Source organism: Corvus moneduloides, chromosome 4 (assembly GCF_009650955.1).
Source record: "Corvus moneduloides isolate bCorMon1 chromosome 4, bCorMon1.pri, whole genome shotgun sequence".
In the NCBI taxonomy this organism is placed as follows: Eukaryota; Metazoa; Chordata; class Aves; order Passeriformes; family Corvidae; genus Corvus; species Corvus moneduloides.
The window spans coordinates 73,431,738-73,447,777 of NC_045479.1; the positions used below are offsets into that span (position 1 = coordinate 73,431,738).

Below are 16,040 nucleotides of genomic sequence, written 5' to 3' on the forward strand. Positions count from 1 at the left end.
ACTCCAAGAACAAATTCCTGCATGGGCAGGAATTCCCCCAAACACTTGGATCTGGATGGAACCACAAAGCCTGGAGTGGGTGTTGGATCAGGCACCTCCAGTGCTCCCTTCCAGCCTCTCCTGTTTCCCGACCATCCCGGGTTCCCTGGGAACAGGGATGCACCCAGTGCAGTGCCTGTCACCCATCCCCAGATCCGAGGCACAAACAGGACAAGAGCAGCCAGGAAAAGCCGTGGAATTTCAGCTGTTGGATCCCTCCTGCTTCCCAAGCAGCTGCCACTGTACCATCACCTCCGGAGGATGGGAATGAACCTTTCATTCCCGTGGTGTCTGATGAACCCTTGGTGCCTTGGGGATGGATTCATCCCAATCCAGTCCTTCCCACCATCCTGGCTGAGACGTCCAGTTAAGGAATCCACTGCTCCGAGTGCTATTTTCTATATAAAATATATTTATTTGTACATAAAAACAGAGAGCTGCCTTTTCCAGAGTGTAAGGAAACAATTGGATAAAAACTGGGTAAGGAAACAAGTGGATAAAAACTTCTGATGGATAAAGGAAAAACACACAAAGGAAAACATTCCCTAAGTTGTGTTACTGCCTTTGGTCCTCCATGGTGTCTGTAGTGAGACTGCTCCAGCTTGGGTTCCCTGTGAGCCAGTGGGGATCGGGATCCAGAGCCGGGATCGGGATCCAGGGCTGGGATTGGCACTGGCAGTGCTTCCAAAGGATCCCTGAGCTCTGTGAGGGTGGGATGGTCCCAGCACCTTTGGCTGCAGCTCAGTGGCTGGAAGAGAACAGGAAGGGGATGAGGATGTGGGGGATGCTTGGCTGGGTCCCTTTCACCTAATTCCTGGGATTTGGGACAATTTATGGACAAAGCCAGGAAAGGGATGAGGATGTGGAGGGGATGCTTGGCTGGGGCTGGGTCCCTCTCCATCTATTTTCGGGGATTTATGGACAAAGCCAGGAAAGGGATGGAGCTGGTGTCCAGGTAATCCAACTCTATCCATGCTCCCGGCCAGGGAATGGGAATTACCTGGGGCAGGGCAGCTCGGCTTCATCCCAAACCCCATCCCAGCATCCCAACCCTCTCCCTGCCTACCACCAGCATCCCCAGGGCCGATTCCCTGAAATCCCAGCTCCCGGTGCAGGACACCCACCCACCTTTGGGTGCTGGAGCTGGATCATCCCTGGGAGTCATCCATGTTCAGGCTGGGAAGAGCAGCCGCGCATCCCTGGCTGCTCCACGCGGAGACCGGGATGTGCTCCGCCACCCCTCAGGGAAGCATCCGGCATTCCATCCTCCGGCATCCCTCGGGACGGTGGGTGCACCGAGCGTCCCCGCCGGGGGTGCTCAGCCCGTGGGGACAATCACAGGAGGTGCCACCTCCTCATTCCCAGAGGGACGAGCCACCATGGGAATGTTCGTCGCCGTCACTGTGTAGCCCTGCCTGGTGTACCTGTGGAGGGAAGAGGAGCATCAACGGCATTCCAAGGCTTTTCTTTGGAAAGCACGGGAGCCTTGGAAAACTCATCCCTGGGGTTTGGCACACTTACTTCCTCCTGCAGCAGCAGATGGCCACGATTCCGGCGGCCAGCAGCACCAGGAGTCCTTTGGGATGGACACACGGAGTGAGGAGCATCTCCCAACCCATGAATTCCACCAAAAGAGCTCCATGAGGAGCTCCGGGCACCATCACAAACCACTCCAGGCACCATCCCAAGATGCCATCCCCACCCCTGGAGGGATGGAATTGGGAATTCTTCTTTCTGTTAAGAAATTTGGGTGCTGAATCCTTCCCCCCCTCGGTGGCATTCCCATTGGCCATGGAATAAAGCTCCTGCAGCCCCCAAAAGGGCTTTTAAGCTTAAAAAAAATAAAGAAAATAAGCCCCTCCTTTCCCAAATAAGTTTTTTTTCCCAGCTTACCGACGGAAGAGGCCACGGACTGGATGGCAACTGGAAAAGAAGAGAGAAAAGGAGATTTTGAGCTGCAAAGGTGGGAAAGGGATGGATGCTGGGAGGAGCCTCACTAAAAAGGAGGTTGGAGAGAAGGGAAAATTCCATTGGAAAACCAAAAGAGCCTTTGTGGATGAAACAAGCCCCCGGGGAGGGTTGCATTCCCTTGGGAACTGGCCCAACCTGCGGCATAATCCGTGGGCAGGACGGGCAGCGGGGTTGTGCCCTCTCCCAGTGTGGATGTGTCCGGTGTTGGAAGCGTCTCCGGTGGCCTGGATCTGTCTGGGAACATCCCATCAGGTGCTGGTGGCACAGGTGACTGACTGGAAGCTGGAGAAGGGCTGGAATTTGGGCTGGCACAGGTGGTTCCTGCTGGGAAAACAGTGGGAAGCCTTTAAATTCCCGAAATCAAAAGGCAGCGCCGTTGTTTCCGCACCTCCATCCAACAGCTACAAAATGCTGGGATTTCACCCTTGGATGAATTTGATCCTGCCGTGAGAATGTTGTGGTTTCCACTCCCTGGGAATTGTGGCTTTGCCGTGGCTGTGGCCACTCCAAACCCAATCCCAAGTCCCCTGCTCACCCCTCTGGGTCGTGCTCTCTGTGTGCGGCGCCGGCGGCAGCTCCGGGCTGGGGCTTTCCTGGGAAAGAGCCGGATCTCCTTTGGGAAGACACAACAGGGAGCCACCATCAGCTGGGAAATGAACTCTGGTTTGGTGGGTTCAAAAGTCAACGTTCTTTTATCCAACATTTCCGGGGGAAATTCCACAAATCCCAGATTTCAGTTGTCAAATTTTAACTATTTTTAGATTTTAGCAAACAAAGGAATTCATGTTCATTGCCTACAAGTTATTGATTACCCTTTTATTGATTAATAATTTCTCCCTTCTTATCCTAATTAATCCATGTTTTCAGCCTTTTAATTATGCTTTCCCAGATCAGGCACCTCTGTTCTGTGCAGAGACTCTTTGTGGTTTATAGATTCCACATTCCTGATGTTCCATCCTCTCCCAGGTTTTAACTTCCTCCCCCAGGTCTGGCAGCACTGAAGGATGTGAGGCCCTAAACTTTTGTGTTTCCAACCCATGGACATCACCCGTGATCCGTTAAGAATTCCACGGATTAAATTCCTCTCCATAATTTCCCTCCCACTTCTGCTTCTTTTGGATGTGGGCGGCTCCCGCATCTCTTCCCATCCTCCGGTGCCAGAGGCGTCCCCGCTCCCAAATTCCTACCGAGGACTTACGGATGCACTGGAGCGTGGGGTCGGTCCAGCGGGGCTCGGAGCCGTTCCAGAGGATGCACTGGATGAGGCTGGAGGTCCCGGCTTTCCGTTTGTATCCCGGGTTGCAGGAGTAGCGCAGGAGGGAATTCAGCTCCATGCGGTTCCCAGCGTCGATGTGAGCGTTGGCCACGGCCTTGGGGCGGCTGCATTGCACTGGAATGGGAATGGGATGGAAAAAAGATGGAATCACAGCAGGGAGATCAGGCAACCTCTGGTTGTGCTGGGGAATTCCCCACTCCTCATCCCTGGAAGTGGCCAAGGCCAGGTTGGATGAGGCTTGGAGCAACCTGGGATAGTGGAAGGTGTCCCTGCCCATGGCAGGACATGGAATGAGGCGATCCTTAAATTCCTTTCCAACCCAAATCATTCCATGATCCTGTGAAATCCTGCCTAGGGGTGGATACAGGGATTTGGTGCTGCCCTGGGGCTGGGAGAGCCTCATCCAGCCTGCAAAAATAAAGGGGCCCTGTGCCTGACACAGGGGATAGAGAAAGGGAAAATATGTTTGGGATCGCTTGTGGCAGCTCCTCTGGTGGCAGGAGAAAGGGAAAACTCCACTTCCTATGTGTTTGTGGTCACTGTAGCAGCTCCTCCCACCACCATGGAATGTTTATGGAATTCCATCCCCTTGCAGTGACCGTCCCAGGCCAGTGACCCTGGCTGCATCCCATCTCCAGCTGCTGCATTCTGCACTCACTGCCCCCGTCTGTCTCCACTCATTTCGCAGCTGGACATGAAAAATTCCAGATGCTACCTGAGTCCTCCAGCCACTTCCCAGGGTTTTTTCTGCTCTGGAAAGTGACAGCTGAAATCCAAGTATCCCAGGCAGTGGGACAGTGATGGATTATGAATTACAGCTTTGTTTTTTCCCAAAGGAGTTCCTGCTTCCCCTTCGGCATCGGGATGAAGTTCCACACCAGGCTGGTGAAATTTCCTTTCTTTTTTGGTGCAATGGGGAAGAATTTTCCAGATGCTCCAAAACTGCCAGCACCTGGATCCCTGTGGTGGTGAGGGAATGGCTCATCCATGATCCTGGCTGCTGGAAGCTCCCGTATCCCAATGGGAGCCAACATGGAGAGATGGAGAGATGTACAATGGGAATAACACAAAATACAGCCAGGATGGAGCGATGGATATCTGGGATGGGAAGTACGGATAGGATGGAATGCATGGCTGGGATGGATGGATGGCTGGATGGATGGAGCAATGTCCAGCTGGGATGGAGCAGTGTCCAGTCAGGAGGGATGCACGGTTGGGCTGGGATCGTTATGGGATGGAGATGGAAGAACAGTGGGAATGGGAATGGGAATGGGAATGGGAATGGGAATGCCATGGCAGGGAGGACAGGAGCACACAGGGATGGGAATGTGTCGGTGACAGGGACAGCAGCCACCAGGGACAGGAATGTGGTGGCAGTGGAGATGGGAGCAGGATGGGGATGGAAATGGTGGGAATGGGAACACGATGGGGATGGGAGCATGATGGGGTTGGAAGCACAGTGGGAATGGGAGCACAATGGGGATAGAAACAACGGGAATGGGAACACGGTGGGGTTGGGAGCACAGTGGGAATGGGAGCACAATGGGATAGAAACAACGGGAATGGGAACACGGTGGGGTTGGGAGCGCAGTGGGAATGGGAGCACAATGGGATAGAAACAACGGGAATGGGAACACGGTGGGGTTGGGAGCGCAGTGGGAATGGGAGCACAATGGGGATAGAAACAACGGGAATGGGAACACGGTGGGGTTGGGAGCGCAGTGGGAATGGGAGCAGGAGGGGAAGCGGCCAGTGGCACAGCAGCAGTGGGGACAGGAACACAACGCACTCCTGCAGCACCCAAAACACCCAGAGATAAAAGTCTCCATCGTCAAAAACTCCTGCCCCAATTCGAGGTGCATCCCCAGAACATCCTGGGGGGAATTTGCTGCATTTCAGTGCTCGGCTGGATCTGGCTGGATCCAAGGGTGATCCTGGCACCGGGACACCCTGAGGGCTGCAGTCAGCGTGGCCAGAGTGAACACGGGGACCACGCGTGTGTTGAGCACAGCAGCTCTTTGCCTCCTCTCAAGCCGTGGGCAAAGTTCCAGGAAGCAGCAACTCTTGGAACTAGGATTTGAGGAAACGCCTGGGGATGTTTCGTCACACCCTCACAACTCACCAGACTGGAAATGTGCCTTTAGTGAATGAAAATCCCTCCCGGTGCCAACTCCAGGTGCTTCTCCGAAGGGAGCGCAGCAGGAGATGGTCGGAAACACCAAAACCATCCGGGAAAAACAGGGATCTGCCAGCTCTGCTTATACCTTCCAGTTTTTAAACCTGTTCTCCTCATCCTAAAGAATTGTTTTTTCCAGTTGATTGGAATCTTCTCTTCCAAAAAATGCCCAGGTTGTTCAACAAGACCCCAGTGACGCCGCTCTCCAGGATCACGATCCGGCATCTCACGCCATCCATGGATTTCAGCTTGTTTGATGAGACAAAACACATTCCAATGGGGAAAAGGGGAGGAAACAGCCCTGGAGAGGCAGGATTTAGGCTTTTATCCTTTGGCAGTGAGTTGGAATTTCCCATGGATGCATCATCCCAGGTGCTCAAAGACTCATCCCATCCTTGGCCCACCTCCCAAAGGAGCTGCGGTGCCGGGAGCCAACCTTCCCAGGAAAACATCTCCAGCTGCCTCATTTCCATCTGAATTCCCTGCATCCTGCTGGCATCAAATATCCAGGTTGAAAAGTGCCCAATATTCATGGATTTTGCATTTCCATGAATTTTTTACTTCACTTTTTCTTGTCTTTCACCACCAGTGATCTCCAGCGATGCCGGTTTTGGAGGATGAGTTCGTTCCGGCACATTGGGAAGCAGAATGTGCCAGCACCGGGAATACAGCCAGGATGATCCCAGGCATGGAGATGCTGCCGTGTGATGTCATCCCATGTCCAAATCCAGCTTCCCAAGGATGCACAACCACAACTGGACACCAGAGAATCCACACCGGGGAAAAATTTGGCTGTTCTCCTTAAAAAATTATCAGGGAAAGGCCCACAGAGGTGAGGGGTTTTCTGCTCAAAATTTAAAAGCCATGAGCCAAAAAACAGTGAAGAGAAGAGGAATTTCACAAATCTGGACCCACGAAAAATCCATGCCAAATGCCAAAATCACAGAAATAAAGAAAACTTCATGTTTTAGCTGAAAAATCTTTCCAATTGACCAGCTGGGCCTGGGATGGAAAGCAGGAGAGGATTGGATACCCGGTGGGAACATCATGGGATGCAGCAGCACATCCCGAATTATCCATCAACCAAACTAAAAGAAATAAATATTATTCTTTTTCTCTAACACCCCCTAAAACCACATTATTTGCCCCAAGCAAGGATCCTGGTGGCACCACTGCTGCCTGGAATGCTGTCTGGACATCTGAGATCAGTGGTCAGGGGGAATGACATCAGGGAAGGCTATTTTTAGCCTGTTCCTGAGGTTCAGGGCTCGTGTCCTCCCAGCTCACGTGGCTCTTCTGGCTTATTTTTGTCACCCAAGATATTTTACAGACGTCGCCATTCCCATCGTCCCTTTATAAATAGGGATGAATTACTTTTCCAGGGCTTCAGGAGCACACAGGAGCTTAGAGAAGAGAGGGCACTGAAGCTGTCCCAAAGCTCTGCGCTCCCTTCCAGCCTTATTTCACAGAATCCTTCACAGTTTCCACATTTTTAGTGAATTAAATATTTCATAATGCTCTTGCTGCTTCCAGGGGCTCCCGGGGGATGAACCAAGGGATGGTTCCAATGTCTGAGCTGTGATGAGATTTTCCTCAAAGCTGTTGTGTCCAAGAGCAACAGAGCTGGGGAGGGGCTGGAGCCCCAGGAGCGGCTGAGGGAGCTGGGAAAGGGGCTCAGCCTGGAGCAAAGGAGGCTCCGGGGGGACCTTGTGGCTCTGCACAAGTCCCTGACAGGAGGGGGCAGCCGGGGGGGTCGGGCTCTGCTGGCAGGGAACAGGGACAGGAGAGAGGGAACGGCCTCAGGCTGGGCCAGGGGAGGGGCAGGCTGGATATTGGGAAAATTCCTTCCAGGAATCGGCTGTCCTGCCCTGGCAGAGCTGCCCGGGCTATCCCCATTCCTGGAGGGGCTTAAAAGTACTTGTGGTCAGTGGTGGCCTCAGCAGTGCTGGGTTAATCATTAGACTCAGTGATCTTAAAGTTTTTCAGCTTTCACGCTCCAGGGATTTTGGGATTTTGGGCTTTTGGAGAGCCAAGACACGATGTGACACTCTGAGCTCAGCAGCCATGGACAACTCCCAGTGCCATGGAAAACACACAGGACCCACCCAGGCTGAAATCCCACAGTGATGCAGCTGCCATGGGTCCATCACATGGATCCTAAAAATTGCCCCCAACCTCCCTGGACACTGCTGAGGAGGTGGTGTGGGAATGCGAGGAGCAAAATGGGGACCCAGGGAACATAGGGATGCAGCCTGGGCACTCTGGGTGGGGGTTATGAGGCACCCAGGGAGAGGTTTGGGAAGGCAGGGAGCAGAGTGAGCACCCCAGGGAGCAGCAAGGACACTGCTGAGTGGGAGCTTGAGCACCCCAGGGAGCAGCCTGGGAACCCAAGGAAGCGGAGTGGACATCCCAGGGATGGCATGGGCACCCCAGGGATGGCACGGGGGAGCAGCCTGGGCACCTCGAGTGGGGGCTCGGTTACCCCAGGGAGTAGCGTGAGTACCCCTGGAAGGGGAGCAGGCATCCCCAGGGAGTGGCATGGGTATCCCTGTGGGCATCCCGGGAAACGGAGCGAGCACCGTAGGGACCGGAGCAAACACCTTGGGGGTGGCATGGGCACCCCAGGGACAGGGATAGTGTGGGCACCTCAGCGGGAGCTTGGATACCCCAGGGAGTGGCGTGGCTCCCTCCGGAAGTCGAGCAGGTTCCCCAGGGAGCGGAACTGGCTCTCCCGGGAGCAGGGCGGGTATCCCGGGGAATAATGCGGGCATCCCAGGAAAGCGGAGCGAGCACCTTCGGGACGGCGTGGGCACTCCGGGGAAGGTGTAGGGAGCCCGGGGAGGGTGCGGGCACCCCAGGGAGAGTTCGGGCGCGCCGGGGAGCCCGGGGCAGTCCCGCTTACCGGTGTCGGCGGCGGCGCGGAGCAGCAGGAGAGCGACGGTACCGCAGAGCAGCGGCAGCAGCGGCCGTGCCATGGGACCGGCCCGCAGGCAGCTCCGGGCTCCAGCGGGCGCTCCAGCGAGGGCTTCGTGGATCTTCTCTGCCGCTGTCGCGGTCCCGGTGCGGCCCGAGGGGTTTCACTTTCGGTTTAGGATCGGGGCCATCGGGAGGGACGCACCGCCCTGCTGGGATGGGGAGCCGGGACAGGGAGGGGATGCGGTGCCCGGGAGGGGCGAGCGGGGGCTGCGATGCCGGGGGGGATTCGGTCCCCAGGGGGAATTCGGCTCCCGAGGGGAATTCGGTGTCCCGAGGAGCTCGGTACCCGGGACGCAATACCCGGAATGGGATGAAATAGAGGGGTGAGGGGGATTCATTGCCCGCGGGGATGATGAGATTCCCGGGAGGATGAGATACCCGGGGGCATGGAATACCGGGAGGGGTGGGGGGTGCAATACCGGGCAGGAGGGAATAGCAGAAGGGATGGAAAAACCCGGGAATACAAATCCTGGGGGAGCAGGGAGGGTGTGGAATTTGGTGCCCAAAGAGGGATACGATTCCTGGCGTGTGGGGAGATGCAGTAACCAGGGAGGGGATGCAATATCCACGGGATGTGAGATCCCCTGGGAGGGGAAGGACACCAGGAGGATGAAATATTTAGAGGGGACCCAGGGGCTGCAGTCTCAGGGGTGGGGGAGAGGGGATGGGATGGCCCTGGAGAAAGCAGTGCCTGGGGGGATGCGATATCGGGGGTCACTGCAATGCCCAGGAGGGTCGTGGTACTCTTGGGATGCGATATCTTGGGACGGGATGCAATACCTTTGGAAAAGATGCAATACCTTGGGAAGAGATGCAGTCCTGGCAGGAGATGAGGCAGCTCTCCCTGCCCAGGGGAATGTGGTATCCAAGGGAATCGTGGTGTCCTGGGGGGATGCTGTTCCTGCCTCCTATGCCTGGCAGGATCTGGCCATGGATCTGTGGGGATTCCATGTCCTTGGGATGCAGGAATCCCAGTGCTGGAGCTGGAACATGCTGGTCCCCACACAAACCTCATAAATGGACAAGCTATGATCAAGCCCTGGAAGATCTGCAGAGCTCCTGCGGTCGGGCTCCATCCCTGAGCATTCCGAGGATTCACATCCCACAGATCCTGCTCACAACAAATCCTCCCCAACTCGGCTCCTTGCTGGTGGCCTCTTTGTTTATTCTCACGTTGTTTTATTTTGTCAGTGAGCACCAGCAAACAGCCCCCACGGGTCTAGAAAAGGGAAAGCAAAGGGTTATTTGCAGGGTAACATTTCATGGCCACTCCCCATGTCTTCGTGAGAGGTGAATAAATTCTCCCTCTGCCACCAAGGAAAGAGAATTAACCTCAGTTAACCCCTCCTGAAGCAGAAGAGAGGCTGCACCCGTGACAAACCACTTGACCCCGCCAAATGTCTTTTAAAGAGAGCAACGTGAGCCTGGAGAACAAGGAGGAGACGCCTGAGGGTAGTGCTCAGAAACATTCCAGATGAAAATGCGGCGGAGGGCTTCCACCCCAGCGGAGCGCTATCGCAGATTCCCGAGGCTGGCTGGTGAAGGCTGTGGCTGTACTCTGGATGGGCTGGGATCCCACATGATGAGCGTGACAAACAGCAATCAGCCGGGCAGGGTTCACAGCGTTTACACAAGAGCTGAGTGTGATAACCCCCGGTTTTGGCAAAGTCTGGAAAGACTTTGCCCTTCTTCTCGAGAATTCTTTCGAATGACTTAAAAAGTCCAATCGCGTCCTAAATTTCCAGGTGAGGATTTGGGTGCTCCTGGTGCAAACGAGCCCTGCAGCTGCTAATCCTCCAGGACATAAGCAGAGCTGGGTGAGAGTTTATACTGGTTGAACCAGAGGGTAGTGATCCCTGAGAAGAGCACATTTAAAATGCCTTTCCACAGAAATCCTTGAGCCTTTCCAAGAAAATCCAGAGCTAGGGAATGATTAGCTGTTGAGGAAGTGCTGGTAACTGGAGGTGCAGCTGCAGGGCAAGCTCTTCGTGGTGACAAGAGGATGTGAGTTGGGGACAAGGGAATGTGAGCTGGCAAATGACCAGGAAAGGGCACAAAGACGTGGAGTCCAGCCAAGTGGCCAGACACTCGGAGCCACGGCAGGAGCGGAGGAATCCAGACTTTTCCATGCTTGGAATGTGAGGGTGAAAAACCCAGGGTGTCTTTTGTTCGGGGGCTCTCCTGAGAAGTGCCAGCTCGAGCTGCTGTTTTATTATTTAGTTATTGCACTGAGATTAAATTATTTTAAGGATTCAGACATCTGAGCCTCTGTCATGGGAAACCTGGAGTGAGAAACCCCGGTCTGACCCTGTGAGTGTGGGGGTGGAGCTGGGGAGAGGCTTTGTTCCCAGCTCAGCAATTTTGAGTTCCAGAGCGGCTCCTGGATGGCCAGACAGGAAATTTTCCCCGACAAGCTGATTTGTGGGATCATCCCACCCAAGGAGCCCTTGTTGCCCTGCCCCCCCGAGGCACTGCATCAAAGGATCCATCCCATCCAGGACAAGGATGTAATCCTAAGGCATCCCTCCCTTGGGGCAAGGTGAAAACCAAGGGCTGGACACAACATCTGGATTTCCAAAGGGATCCACCAAGCTCATGCTTTAGGGGTTGTCTGGTTTCAAGTGCTTTGAACACCTGAGAAGCAATTTTTGGGCTGGGTTATCACCACTGTCTCATCATCGCCACCATCAAAGGTATTGGCAAAAGCAGCTTTTAATATAAATTTCACAGAATTATGGGATGATTTGGGTTGGAAGGGGTCTTAAAATCATCTTGTTCCATCCCCTGCCACGGGCAGGGACAGCTTCCACTATCCCAGGTTGCTCCAGCCCCAGTGTCCAGCCTGGCCTTGGACACTGCCAGGGATCCAGGGGCAGCCCCAGCTGCTCTGGGAATTCCATTCCAGCCCCTGCCCACCCTCCCAGCCAGCAATTCCCAATTCCCAATCTCCCATCCAGCCCTGCCCTCTGGCACTGGGAAGCCATTCCCTGGCTCCTGTCCCTCCATGCCTTGGCCCCAGTCCCTCTGCAGCTCTCCTGGAGCCCCTTTAGGCCCTGCAAGGGGCTCTCAGCTCTCCCTGGATCCTTCCCTTCTCCAGGGGAACGTTCCCAGCTCTCCCAGCCTGGCTCCAGCGCAGAGGGGCTCCAGCCCTGGAGCAGCTCCGGGGCCTCTCTGGACTCTCTCCAGCAGCTCCAGGTCCTGCTGCTGTGTCCCCAGGGCTGGGGCAGCTCTGCAGGTGGGCTCTCACCTCAGGGGCACAGGGACAGGATCCCCCCTCCCCTGCTGGGATCAGCCCAGGACTGGGGGGGCTCTGGGCTGGGGCAGGTCCAGCTCTCACCCCCCCAACACCCCAAATCCTTCTCCCAGGGCTGCTCTGCATCCCTTCATCCCCCAGCCTGGACCAATCCCTTCTCAATATGTAATTCTGTGTATGAATGGATTTAAATGAGTAAAGGATGAGTGTTTCCATCTGGGATCTATAATTAAATCACTGTTGTAATTGGAGCAAACCCTATCAAACTAAATGTTAAATCAGTCAATGATGAAGTGCAGCTAAAACCTTTTGTGCCCTCATCCTTTTGCACCCTCCTCACCACCAGTCTCCGTATAAATCATTCTAAATTGATTCTGACCTGGTGCTCGTTTATCCATGTAATAAATTATAGGATGGACCTTGCCAAGGACATGGAGCTGTTGGAGAGAGTCCAGAGGCCACCAGGATGATCAGAGGGATGGAGCAGCTCTGCTGGGAGGCAAGGCTGGGAGAGCTGGGAATGTTCCCCTGGAGAAGGGAAGGATCCAGGGAGAGCTGAGAGCCCCTTGCAGGACCCGAAAGGGCTCCAGGAGAGCTGCAGAGGGACTGGGGCCAAGGCATGGAGGGCCAGGAGCCAGGGAATGGCTTCCCAGTGCCAGAGGGCAGGGCTGGATGGGAGATTGGCAATTGGGAATTGCTGGCTGGGAGGGTGGGCAGGGGCTGGGCTGAAATTCCCAGAGATCCCCTGGATCCCGGGAAGCATCCAAGGAAAGGTTGGAGTGGGCTTGGAGCAACCTGGGATGGTGCAAGATTCCCGGCCCATGGCAGGGGATGGCACTGGATGATCCTTAAGATCCTTTGCAAATCATTCTATGTTTCCATGATTTCCTGCAAGTCACCAGTAGATTTCCATCCTGGCCATAACCCAAGATGGGAATTACTGGAGCATTTTTTTTCAGAGCTCTGCTTACAATGGCACTTTTCCACTTGGGCTCTGATTCCGGAAAGCGATATTCCAAGGCCTTCAGGGAATAAGGGATTATCCCATCTCACTCAGGGAACTGGGCTCTTCATATGGACAATTTCTCCCAGTTTTTCCATGCACGAGTTCCTGGTATGGTCAAAGGATGCTTCCCTGTCCAGCTGGTTTGGTCAAGGGACACTTCATGATCCATGTAGGAATTCCTGAGGCCTCAGAGCAGCTCCAAGGAAGAGGAAGCAGGGGGATGCACCACTGGAAGCAGTTGAGGAGTTCCAGGTTTCTCCTTGGAGGTAGCTCATGGAAAGGTTGTGTTGTCAACTGTGACTCTTGAGCCAGAGATTTTTGGGTAAGAAAAGCTGAATTTTAAGCCAGGACTAGAGATTAGGCCCGTGTCCAAAGGGAGACAAACCACTTGTTTCAAGATGCCAGCAGAAGGGATGAGAATCCATCTCCTTCCTGAGCACAAATATTCCTTTGGGTTCATTTTCCAGCAAACAGAAACCAAAACTTCATCTCAAGGAGCAGAAAAGTCCAAACTCTGGTAATGAATCAGCTTTTCTTTTCCTTTGAGGATTTAACCAGGAATTACTTAATTTCTTATCAGCTCCCACAGGTTCCTGCACCAAGTACATAAAAGCTGCTCAGGATGTGAGTTGACCCTCCCAGGTTTATGCCTGCTAATTCCATGTACTGAGTGCAAATGGAGGAGGAGGAGGAGGAGGAAGAGGAGAAGAAGAAAGAAGAGAAGGAGGAGGAGAAGGAGATGAAGAAGAAGAAAAGGAGGAAGAGGAAGGAGAAGGAGAAGAAGAAGGAGGAGAATAACAACAAGAAAAGGAAGTAGATCCAGTGCTAAGCATTGTAGGCAAGGCCATTCTCTGAGAAAACCAAAACTTTAACGCTTGCTGCAGTTTTACAAATTGATGCATGATGAAAATTTCCTATTTTGGCTGGAATTTGGCAGATTTGGTGAAAACGGGGTGGTTTTGCTGCCCAACAGAACACCTTGGTTGTGGGAACGAGCTGCTGCTGCCTTTAGGGCATCAGGCTGGAGAGATTCTGGCCTTTCCAGAGCTTTCCAAGGGAAATCATTCCATGCTGGAGTGTAGGGAAGTGTGACCTCAGAGCTGAGGAACCCAGCAGGAGTCAGGGGAGCAGCAGGGTGGGATGTGCTCGGCTCACGGACTCGCAGGGGATCTCCAGAGGAATTGTTTTGTAACCTCGACTCCTTTTCCATGTGAGGGGAAAGCACCCATGAAAGCACCCGGGGGGTTTTCGGCCTCAGAATTGCTTTAGGTCTCAACTTCTGATTTGGGGACTTTCAGTTCTTGGATATGAGGATGTTTCTGAGAATCACTGCAGCCCTTTCCCACAGAGAACGAGCAGATTTGGGTCACAAGCCTTTACTTTATCCAGTTAAATTATTTGATGCTGTTCTAGGAGGGAAGAGCACTGACAAAACACGAGGTGGTGAAATTTCCAGCTGGAGGCTTGGACACATCTCCTTTTCCTTGCAAATAACATTCCCAGAGAGTTTCTCCTGAAGCAGAATTAATTCTGCTCACACCTTTATTTATTCTCGGAGGGTGAGAAGGAAGAGGGAAGATTTGTACTGGTCTTTCCACCCTCATGTTTAGGAATAAATAAATGTCCATCAAGTGGGGTTTGTTTCCTTTTCCCCTTCTATAATAAATTCCAGTCAGGTGGGGAAACTTTCCTGATTCAAGTTTATCTTTAAAGTTGATAATTGTCAAATTCAACTTGGCTCTGCTATCAACAGCTGTGAATTATGATAAGTTGGAAATTTTGACTAAAAGCTTGTGCTAAATCACTGGAAAAACTTGTACAAACCCACATATTCCCCTTGGAATTTATGTTGTGATGTTCTCATTGGCTTTTACAAACACTTGAAGAAAACAATGTATTAAAGTGGAGCACAAAATGCAGGGAAAATTTGTTTGTGAGTGGGCTGGGATTTATTTTGGAATTATTTTCTGCCTGCAGGTGGCTGAGATTATGAAACCTCAAGTTTTAGGTGGAAAATCCAGCACCGGGAGCACGACAGCGACAGCTTTTAGCCTCTTTAGGAAGTGGGAGGAGGGCTGGGAAGCATCCACAGCTTGTCCCTGCTGGGTGATTGTTTTTCCTCAGCAACTCTGGGACAATAAACCCCGAGAACAAACATCCTGATCGTGTGGCACACCCACAGCAAAGCCTTTCCTGGAGGCTCCTGAGGGCTTCAAAATCGGTGGGTTTAGGTGGTTCTCTCTATGCCATGCTTTTGGGGTGTTGTAGGATGTGAGTAAGTAATTAAAACAGTAACAGAGAGTTATTAAAAGTTCTTCAGCAGAGGATTAAGGAGGTGCTGCTGCTCCTGAAGGTCACCAGAGGTGACCCCACAACCTCACCCCAGGCAGGGGGTGACAATTTCAACCATGGAAAACAACAAAGAAATCAGGTGCTGGTGAGGAGCTTTCCAGGAGAATCTGGGGCTCCTGAGCAGATCCAGAGAAGCAAATATGAAATTAAAAGTTGCCCCCAGGGTCAACAGCAAAGAAAACCATTAAACTGGAGGGGTCAGAAGGAGGAATTTCCTCTGAAAGGGCAAATTTGCTCTTTGTTGGATGGATTTCATCCCCTGCAGTGTTTTGAGAGCCCATTAGCTGTGGTGAGTGATGAGGTTGCTTCTTGTCTTTGGCCTCATTGTTGGTTCATCGGGTTTGTGTCTCTGTTTATCTTCTTTATTTTCTTCCCCTGTTTCTTATTAACCCTTATTATTATTATCCTCCTTATTATCCTAATTAATTCTTATTATTGGGATTGTCAATACCTGTTTATATAATAATAATAATAATAAGTTTTTTATTAAAATAAATTCATCTTTAAGGGCAAAGGATTATTATTTTTTTTTTTTAATTAAAATAAATTCATCTTTAAGGGCAAAGGATTATTATTATTATTATTATTATAATTTTTTATTAAAATAAATTCATCTTTAAGGGCAAAGGATTGTTATTATTATTATTATTATTATTATTTATAAATAGGTATTGACAATCCCAATAATAAGAATTATTAAAAAGTTAATAATAATAATAATAATAATTTGTTATTAAAATAGATTCATCTTTAAGGGGGAAGGATTATTATATTATTTTATTTTAATATTATTATTATTATTTTAATCTTCTTATTAATTCTTATTATTGCTACTATAAATACACCCAAAAAAACCTCTTTCTTTGCATAAAACCCAGGAAAACACAACTGTGAAGTGGATCCTTCCTCAGGAATAAAGGCATCCCAGATTTTGGGATGTGGATCCAAGGGCAGCTGGAAAGAGGTGGGGAGATGGAGAACACTGTGAGGA

General features: G+C 52.0%; 1 protein-coding gene across 10 annotated transcripts; it reads right to left on the reverse strand.

Annotated features, from left to right (window-relative positions):
* Positions 1-450: 450 nt before the first annotated feature.
* On the reverse strand, positions 451-10,341 carry IL15RA (interleukin 15 receptor subunit alpha). Of its 10 annotated transcripts, XM_032105662.1 has the most exons (8): positions 8,365-10,341; positions 3,209-3,400; positions 2,546-2,623; positions 2,146-2,334; positions 1,933-1,962; positions 1,561-1,615; positions 1,168-1,463; positions 451-787 (listed from the first exon to the last, which is right to left on the reverse strand). In XM_032105662.1, the coding sequence occupies exons 1-7, from the start codon at positions 8,435-8,437 to the stop codon at positions 1,358-1,360; spliced, it is 723 nt and encodes a 240-aa protein (XP_031961553.1). In that variant the 5' UTR covers positions 8,438-10,341; the 3' UTR covers positions 451-787; positions 1,168-1,357. The 10 variants fall into 10 exon arrangements, with proteins under 10 accessions (XP_031961553.1, XP_031961547.1, XP_031961548.1 ...); XM_032105656.1 differs by lacking the exon at positions 8,365-10,341 and having other exon boundaries at positions 3,209-5,501; XM_032105657.1 differs by lacking the exon at positions 8,365-10,341 and having other exon boundaries at positions 678-1,463; positions 3,209-5,501.
* Positions 10,342-16,040: the final 5,699 nt, after the last annotated feature.

Excerpts from the sequence above, each read along its gene's own strand:
- IL15RA (XM_032105652.1), bottom strand. The coding sequence starts at position 3,689 with ATGAGGCTCTCCCAGCCCCAGGGCAGCACCAAATCCCTGTATCCACCC. Across the intron at positions 2,624-3,208 it reads CCCCACGCTCCAGTGCATCC|GAGATCCGGCTCTTTCCCAG; the intron begins GTAAGTCCTCGG and ends GTCTTCCCAAAG. Across the intron at positions 2,335-2,545 it reads AGAGAGCACGACCCAGAGGG|CAGGAACCACCTGTGCCAGC; the intron begins GTGAGCAGGGGA and ends CTGTTTTCCCAG.